General features: G+C 41.0%; 1 protein-coding gene across 1 annotated transcript; it reads left to right on the top strand.

The window, feature by feature from the left end:
- Nucleotides 1-462: 462 nt before the first annotated feature.
- On the top strand, nucleotides 463-1401 carry LOC125124233 (olfactory receptor 10H4-like). Its single transcript, XM_047774380.1, has one exon. The coding sequence runs from the start codon at nucleotides 553-555 to the stop codon at nucleotides 1399-1401; it is 849 nt and encodes a 282-aa protein (XP_047630336.1). The 5' UTR covers nucleotides 463-552.
- The last annotated feature ends 8205 nt before the right edge of the window (nucleotides 1402-9606 follow it).

The raw sequence follows: 9606 nt of genomic DNA, 5'->3' as shown, positions 1-9606 counted from the left end.
GTTAAGAATCTGGTGTTTTCACTGCAGGGGCTTGGGTCACTGCTGTGGTGTAGTTTTGATCCCTGGCCCTAGAAAAGTTAAGCAAATAAATATATAGTATAGAGGACCTCAATTGCCACTTAATCTATTTAAAAATTTTTTTTGAATTTTTGTCTTTTCTGGGGTTGCACCTGTGGCATATGAAGGTTCCCAGGGGTCCAATCAGAGCTGTAGCCACCAGCCTACGCTAGAGCCACAGCAGTGCCAGTTCCCAGATGCAACTGCAACCTACACAACAGTTCACGGCAACGCCAGAACCTTAACCCACTGAGTGAGGCCAAGAATCAAACCCGCAACTTCATGGTTCCTAGTTGGATTCAGTTAACCACTGAGCCACAATGGGAACTCCTAGAAACTATTTTTTTTAACCACTGTTTTTCATTGTTTCCAGTCTCACCAGATGCAGCATTCTCGTCTGGTCAGAACTATAGCACAGTGTCTGAATTCATCCTCATCGGCTTCTCCAACTTCCCTCAGCAGCTCCTGCCCACCTTCTTCCTGCTGTACCTGCTGATGTACCTGTTCACGCTGCTGGGGAACCTGCTCATCATGACCACCATCTGGAGGGAGCACAGCCTCCACACACCCATGTACCTCTTCCTGTGTGCCCTCTCCACCTCTGAGATTCTCTTCACGGTCGCTGTCACCCCTCGCATGCTGGTCGACATGCTCTCCACCTACCGCTCCATCTCCTTCACGGCCTGTGCCAGCCAGATGTTTTTCTCCTTCACGTTTGGCTTCACCCACTCGTTCCTGCTCATGATCATGGGCTATGACCGCTATGTGGCCATCTGCCACCCCCTTCGCTACAACATGCTCATGAGCACACGTGACTGTGCCCGTCTTGTGTCCTGGTCCTGGGCTGGTGGCTCAGTCATGGGGATGATGGTGACAGTGATAGTTTTTCACCTCACCTTCTGTGGGTCTAATGTGATTCACCATTTTCTCTGCCATGTTCTTTCTCTCTTGAAGTTGGCTTGTGGGAATGAGACATCCACTGTCACCTTAGGTGTGATCCTAGTATGTGTCACAGCCCTGATGGGGTGCTTATTCCTCATTGTTCTCTCCTATGTCTTCATCGTGGCTGCTATCTTGAGGATCCCCTCTGCTGAGGGCCGGCACAAGACCTTCTCCACCTGTGTCTCCCACCTCACCATAGTTATTGTGCACTACGGTTTTGCCTCCATCATCTACCTCAAGCCCAAGGGCCCCCGCTCTATGGACAGTAACACTCTGATGGCCACCACCTATACAGTCTTCACTCCCTTTCTGAGCCCAATCATTTTCAGCCTCCGGAATAAGGAGCTGAAGAATGCCATAAAGAAAAGCTTTCACAGAAAATTCTCTCCCCTGAGTTCCTGATGGTCAGTTTGGTGGTATGGAAGTGTGACATACAGTTTGGTTTTAATAATGTCTGTCTTCATAGAACTGTTATCCTGACTCAGGTCTTTGAAAATATTCACACTCCACAAGAGTTTGATGCATATGAGCCATTTGTTTTTCTCCAATCTCCTCCCTTCTTGCATAGGTTCAAGGCATCACAGTTTCTTATTTATACCGGATGGGATGAACTATATCCCATTATCTATGCCTGAGAATGTGTTATCTCTCTATCAGCATATGTGGAGACCCACATGGAAGTGTCAGGACCCTGATGCACATAATTCTCAAATGGACCAGCACAAGAGGACTTTATTCCCCTACCTCCTCAAGATATAAACAAAAAACCTAAAGATAGTGATAAATGCCATTAGAATTGAGTCTTTTTCATATATAAAGTGCTGTGCCTATTGCTTTATTATATTTTTTTTTCCACCATGGCAGAGACTAGAAGTTTATTTTGTGTAGAGGGTCAAAGACAGTCTCTGCACAACTGAAGTCATGCTTTATTTTTCCAAGGAAGATGTACACATGGGCAATAAGCACATGAAAAAATGTCCCACATCCCTGATTATTAGAGAAATGCAAATCAAAACTACCACGAGATACCACCTCACACCAGTCAGAATGGCCATCATTAAAAAGTCCACAAATAACAAATCCTGGAGGGGTGTGGAGAAATGGGAACCCTCCTGCACTGTTGGTGGGAATGTAAGCTGCTTCATTGTATTTTAATTATAACAAATATACAAAGGAAAATAAAGTGCTTGTCATAGGGAAAATGGTTTACTATTTACAGTTTCTTACTGGGTTTTGGGGCTATAGACTATAACGGAAGTTTTATGTTGAACAGAACTGAGTGAAGAATGTTAGAATGCAAAGTAGAGAGATATGGAGAGAGAGAGAGATAGGCAGACAGAGCAGTCTAGTATAAATGGACTCCTTCAGATCTGGTCATTCAATGGATTAAAAAATATACGGGGCAAAATCTGGCCAAGATGGGGGGAAGGATTAGAGGTTGGCAATAGGGCAATATGCATATGAGGAAGGGGAAGAAAGGGGAAATGATGGAGGGCAATATGCATATGAAGAAGGAAGAGAGAGAGATTGAGAGAGAGAGGAGAAAAAAAAGGGAAGAGGAATTAGGTAAGAACATAGGCCTGTAAAAGGGTGTTGTTATCTGACATCTTATAGAAATCCCTTTCCACTTTTCCCACCTATAATCTTCAGTAAAACATCAATTTTCACTGTTATGTTAAAGTTGCATCTATGTAAGGAATGTTGCGAAAGACAGTGTGCTGTCTCAAGGCAGCACAAAGAGAGGTAAGAGCTACCTATAGTTACCCTCATTATACAGATGGGAAATGTTGGTGGAGGTCACACAAATGTGACTGAAGGAGGTCACAGGGAACGTCAGGTCTATCTGACATCCATGCTGGTGTTTAGGAATATATATCACTGAGGCTTCAAATTCCCAGGAAGAGAGCCCTTTAAGGGATGTTAATTATTTTTTTATTACTCAGTGAATTTATTACATTTATAGTTGTACAGTGATCATCACAATCCAATTTTATAGGATTTCCAACCCACAACCCCAGCACATCCCCACCCCCCAAACTGTCTCCTCCAGAGACCATAAGTTTTTCAAAGTCTGTGAGCCAGTATCTGTTCTGCAAAGAAGTTCTGTCTGTCCTTTTTTCAGATTCCACACTTCGGTGAAAGCATTTGATGTTGGTGTCTCATTGTATGGCTGACTTCACTTAGCATGATAATTTCTAGGTCCATCCATGTTGCTAAAAATGCTGGTGGCTGAGTAATATTCCATCGTGCATATGTACCACATCTTCTGGATCCACTCCTCTGTCGGTGGACATTTAGGTTGTTTCCATGTCTTGGCTATTGAAAAGAGCACTGCAATGAACATCGGAGTACATGTGAGGGATGTTAATTAGTAACTCAAAGATGAGGCCGGGTATTTGAGCTGGTGGCAGATGATACTTTATGATAAACCCACAGTCACCAGTCATCTCATCAGCACACACAAGACACTCTCATCATAGGGTCACGAAGCAAGGACAGCATCAAAGACCAAATATTTATGTTTTGTGGTATCACAGGGAGGCATATGCAGATATCAGACTGTCTGGCTTGGATCACCAGGACAATGGGAATAGGTAGAATTTGATTTGGAAAGAGAGGCAAAGCCATCCGGTCCGGCCCGAAGACTCATATTGCACAAGAGACACCACTCTTTAAGATCCAGATCCAAGTAGCTCTTACTCTAAAAAGATATTCAGCTGTCCTCACCCCAGGACACAGCCCTGGAATCCCACTCTAGGTTCCTCCAGCTTCTGCCTTCCCTCTGACCCGACCTTGACCCCAAGGTGTTGAGGGCATCTGTACCAAGCCCTGCTTTTCCCCCAAGACTGGGAGATCCTCAGGTCTCTGCAGGGGCTGATGTCTCTCTGGGAAGAGGAGACACCAGGGTCCTTTGTTGTGCATGGATAGTTGGAAGACAAAGAGGCTTCAAATTCCCAAAGGCCCCCTGAGTTCCCTCTCAGCCTCTCCAAACCTTGAAAACAAGTCTTCTAGGTTGGTTTCCTGGAGGTGTCCTGGGGAGAAGCCTGCTGAAAGCCCAAGCAGGGATAAAGCACACGGGATCAGTTCCAGTAGCCCTTAGGTCTGACTTCACACCTTCTCGTGGGTGCCACTGACAGCATCAAGCAGGAGAGCTTCTTCTACTCTCTCCTACTGACTACTTCATGGAAGAGGCAGGCCAGGCTAAAGGGGACCAGGAGGGAGAGGATAGGAAGAGGATAGGAAAACAGTTGTGGGTAGTGCTGTCCAGTCTGAGGATGGGAAGAAGAGTCAGAAGAGAGGATCTCATGCTTGGGAGGCTACAGGGGCAGGGGGAGTCTCCTCAGTTTACCATTCTGGGTCCTTGGTTCTCACCCAGCCTAAGTGCTCCATACAACTTCTAAGGCAGCAGTTCTTAGCCTGGGGTGATTCTGCCCCACAGCGGACATTTGGACATGTCCAGAGACAGTTTTGCTCATCCTGATCATGGGAAGGAGGTGTGCTAAAGACATCCGGTGGCTTGTTGCCAGAGGTGCTGTCATACATACATGTTAAATAATGTACATATAAATATACACTAATGTATAACAAATTATAATAATGTATGAATAATGTATTATAAATAATATAATACATGTTGTATGTGTATTAGTGTGGTTCATTTGTTCCAACCGATGAACCATTGTGAATTGATTATTATTTTCTGAAGTCCAAAGTTTAGAATTCATTCTTTGTGTTGTAATTTCTATGGATTTTAACAAATTTATAATGATATAGTATGAATTTGCTGGTATACAGAGCATGTATATTCCAAATTTTCACCATTCTGTATTCTTACCAGCAGTGCAGGAAGATTCCTTTCTCCCCATTGTCCAATCAACATGGCATTTTCTAATTTGGGGAATCCACCACGCAGGCAGTGTAATTCCATTGCTTTTATTCATTCCCCTACCCCAGTCCTTTTTCTGAGCATTTCTTCATTCACCTGCGTAACACCCTTCTGTGATTTATCTGCTCGTATCCTTTGCTCATATCTGTAATGAGGTTGCTACTTCTTGCTTATTCTTCTCGATGGTGTCCCCTTGTCGGCTTTAGACAATGCAAATGATCTTGTCCCAGTTTTCCATCTGCCTATTAACTCAATTCAGGATATGCTTTGTGGAGCGGAAATTCAAAATTTTGATGTTTTCATGTCTTTTTAAAATCACCTTGCAGTCTGTGCTTTAGAAAGTTTGTTTAGGAAGTCCTTCTCCACTGCTAGATCGACAAGGTAATTCTCATACACGTTTTCCTATTAACTCTGCAGTTTCTATTTCATATTTATGTCTTGAATACATCTGGATTCCACCTTTGCATGTGGTCTTGGGCAGAAATTCAGATATACTTTGCTTCATAAAAGGAGCTGTTTTCCCACCACGAACAAGTAAATGGTGCCCCTTTTCCTTTCATTTGTGTTGCCACCTTTATCATATATAATGTTTGGATAAATAGTGGGGTGTCTTCTGAGATATCCAACCAATTTAACCAGTGTCTTTATCTGTTCTTGACTCACATTAAAAAAAAAATGGCTATGACCCTACAATATATCACAATACCTAGAAGGATGTATTGCTCTTGTTTACTCCAATTTATACAATTAGTACAGTTTTGCACTGGCTTTATATTTAGAGGAAATTTAGTATAGTTGTTAAATTTACAATCCATTCGCTGGAGTTGTAAATGCAATTGTACTGACAGTATTATCTGAGGAAAAAGTGACATCATTACCATATTAGTTCATCCCATCCAAAAGTATAGCCTTTTCCATGTATTCAGATCCTCCTCTACATTTTTCTTATTGCCTAAACTTTTTGTCTTTGTAGGTTTTGCATGTTTTTGGCTAAATCCTAGATATTTTAGGAGTTCCCATCGTGGCTCAGTGGTTAATGAATCTGGCTAGGAACCATGAGGTTGCGGGTTCGATCCCTGGCCTCACTCAGTAGGTTGCAGTGAGCTGTGGTGTAGGTTGCAGACGTGGTTCAGATCCCGCTGGCTCTGGCTCTGGCATAGGCCAGCGGCTACAGCTCCAATTAAACCCCTAGCCTGGGAACCTCCATATGCCACAGGAGTGGCCCTAGAAAAGACACACACAAAAAAAATCCTAGATATTTCATATCAAAGCTTTCCAAATTGTGATATGAGGACCACTGGAGGTCCCAGGACCCTTGCTGGAGGGCCTTACTTTCCTAATATATAGGATGTATTTTTGTCATATGCTTCAGGTAAAACATATTGCCACAGACTAAATGAAGAACTGGGCACCAGCATCAGGTTGCCTCCCATCGGGCCAGACATTGAAGGTATTTGCAAAAATGTAAAACCAGGCCAGTATCCTCACTACTTAGTTTTTGGAAATGTAGTTACTTTCCAAAAAATGTTATTATGGTAAAATGTAATAGGTTTATTACTGTTATTTTAAATGTGCCAATACTAAATATTTTAAAAGATTCTCAGATTCAATTTTTTTTTTGGTCTTTTTAGCTATTTCTTGGGCCGCTCCCGCGGCATATGGAGGTTCCCAGGCTAGGGGTCGAATCAGAGCTGTAGCCACCGGCCTACGCCAGAGCCACAGCAACGCAGGATCCGAGCTCCGTCTGCAACTTACACCACAGTTCACGGCAACACCGGACCCTTAACCCACTGAGCAAGGGCAGGGACCGAACCCGCAACCTCATGGTTCCTAGTCGGATTCATTAACCACTGCGCCACGACGGGAACTCCTCAGATTCAATTTTTAAAATGTCAGGATGGATAGTTATGACTCTTCCAAACCAAAGCCCTTTTCGGAACTCACTAATTTTTAATAGTAAGGGGATCCTAAGAACAAAATGTTTACGGGATTTTTTTTCTTTGGAGTTTGTGTTACTATTGGGAGCCTTATCCTACTTAACTTAAACTCTATGTCTTGAACGATAATTACTGGTGGAATACCATGAGAAATATGATGCTTTGGGGGAGTTGATCTTGCCATCTGAAGCATTGTGCTTCTTTTGTTCTATGTACTGCTTCTTGATTCTTTCACCTTCTCTAGGTACACGGTCATGTTTCTTCCCTTCCAACCTTGTATACCTTCTCTCTTTCTCTTTCCTTACAGCACTGCTCATGGCTTTCAATTCCATGTTAAAGAGCAGCAGATACGGTAAGTAACCTTGGATTCTTGTTCCTAAAATAGTGTATCTAAAGTTCCCCTTTAGTAAACCATTTGCTAGTTTTATAGCCTTTAAGGTGTGTTTAAAATTGAAGTGTAGTCAATTTACAATATTATTTGAGTTTCTGGTGTACAGCATAGTGAGGTAGAATTGTTACAGATTATACCCCATTCAAAGTTATTATAAGACAATGGCTGTAATTCCCTGTGCTATATGTCTTGGTTGTTTATCAATATGTCTTGGTTGTTTATCAATTTTATACATAGGAGTTTGTATCTCTCAATCCCATATCCTTAATTTCCCCTCCCCCATTTAGTCTCATCTTTGGTAACCACTAGTTTGTTTTCTGTATCTGTGAGTCTGCTTCCGTTTTGCATACACATTTGTTTGTATTATTATTTAGAGTCCACATATAAGTGACATCATGTAGTATATGTCTTTCTCTGTCAGACTTATTTCACTAAGTGTAATATTCTCTAGGTCCATCCATATTCCTGCAAATGGCAGAATTCCATTCTCTTTTATGGCTTAATAATATTCCATTGTGCATATTAATAATATTGTTAATCTTAAGCTCTCCATATGTCTGCCGGTGGGAACTTGAGTTGCTTCCAACTCTTGGCTGTTTTAAATAGTGCTGCCATAAACCTTGAGGTACATGTATCTATTCAAACTAGTGTTTCCATTTCTTCCAGATATATACCCAGAAGTGAAATTGCTGGATGATATGGTAGTTCTCTTTTTAGTTTATTGGGGACCCTTCATAACATTTTCCACAGTGGCTGCGCCAATTTACATTCCCACCAACAGTGTACAGGTGTTTCCTTTCCTCCACATCATTCCCAATATTTGTTATTTGTAGACTCTGATGACAACCATTCTGACAGGGGTAAGGTGATATCCCTTGTTGTTATAATTTGTATTTCTCTAATAACCAGTGAAGTTGAGCGTGTTTTCGCATTCCTGTCAGCCATCTGTATGTCTACTTTGGGAAAAGGTCTATTCAGGTTTTCTGCCTGTTTTTTGATTAGGTTGTTTGTTTCTTGATATTGAGTTGTATGAGCTATTTGTATAGTTTGGATAGTAACCCCTTGCTGGTCATAGTATTTGCAAATATTTTCTCCTCTTCCATAGGTTGTCCTTTTGTCTTGTTGATGGGTTCCTTTGCTGTGCAAAAGCTTTTCAGTTTAATGAGGTCTCCATCTGTTTAATTTTGCTTTTGTTTCTTTTGCCTTGAGATAGATCCAAAAAAAAAAAAAACTCTACAGTTTATGTCAAAGAGTGTTTTTCCTATGTTTTCTTCTAGAGCTTTTGTGCTTTCCAGTCCTACATTTAGGTCTTTAATCCATTCTGAGTTTATTTTTGTGATGTTGTTAGGGAATCTCCTAATTTCATTCTTTTACATGTAGCTGTCTAGTTTTCCCAGCACCACTTACGGAATGGAATTTTCTCCATTGTATACTCTTGACTCTTTTGTCATCGATTAATGGAACATAGGTGCATGTGTTTATCTCTAGGCTCGCTATTCTGTTCCATTGATCTCTATGTCTGTTTTGGTGCCAGCACCTGCAGTACATATACTTCACCTAGCTAAGAAAGTCCCCTTCCATGACATGTTGCAAGCAAGCTTTTTAAAAATCATCAGTAGATGTACATGTATTATATGATTATTTGGTAGATATAACACTAAGACCACGTTATATGTCAATTTACAATGCTACGTGTCAATTTTTAAAAATTGTAAATAGTCCATGTAACCAGCTATAATGGAAAAAATAAAAATCATTAAAAATAAATCAATAAATATCATAAATATGACTTGAATTTTAGAAAAATATACCCCTACCTTGATTAAAATAATGATTTTTCTGTTGTGGTGTGTTTACCTGATTAGTCTATGATAAGTTTTCTGATGCTGAGCCATCCTTGTCATTCATGGGAGAAGCCAAAGTCATCTTCTTGTAATATGCTAGTTCTGAGAAACCATTGGATTTGACCAGGTTATGTCTTTTGAAATAAAAAATCTGTATGGATCGGTGAAATGGGTCCATAATTGTCTTATTAACAGTCTACATTCTAGTTTAGAATCAAATTGCATTAGCCTAACAGGATAGAGTGAGACTATTTCATGTTTTTCTAGTTTTTAAGAATGAGTATAAGACACTCATCAATTTTCCCTTTAACGTTTGAGAGAGAGAGATCACTTGTAAACCCACTGGGGTCAAGGATATTGGGGAGGGGGGAGACAGCATTTCATTAACCTTCTCAATGTCTTTAAAATTTACTTGAGTCTCCAGAGTCACTATTTTCTCTTGAACTAGATTTGAAATTTTAAAGATTTCTAAGAACTTAGTCTACTGTTTCAAATTTGCCAACGTGTTTTTCTTACTATTTTTATTTTAAAAATCCAAACGTCTGTAGT

Source organism: Phacochoerus africanus, chromosome 4, assembly GCF_016906955.1.
Source record: "Phacochoerus africanus isolate WHEZ1 chromosome 4, ROS_Pafr_v1, whole genome shotgun sequence".
Lineage (NCBI taxonomy): Eukaryota > Metazoa > Chordata > Mammalia > Artiodactyla > Suidae > Phacochoerus > Phacochoerus africanus.
The sequence above is the reverse complement of the archived record's forward strand: the minus strand, read 5'-3'. Positions and strand labels throughout refer to the sequence as shown.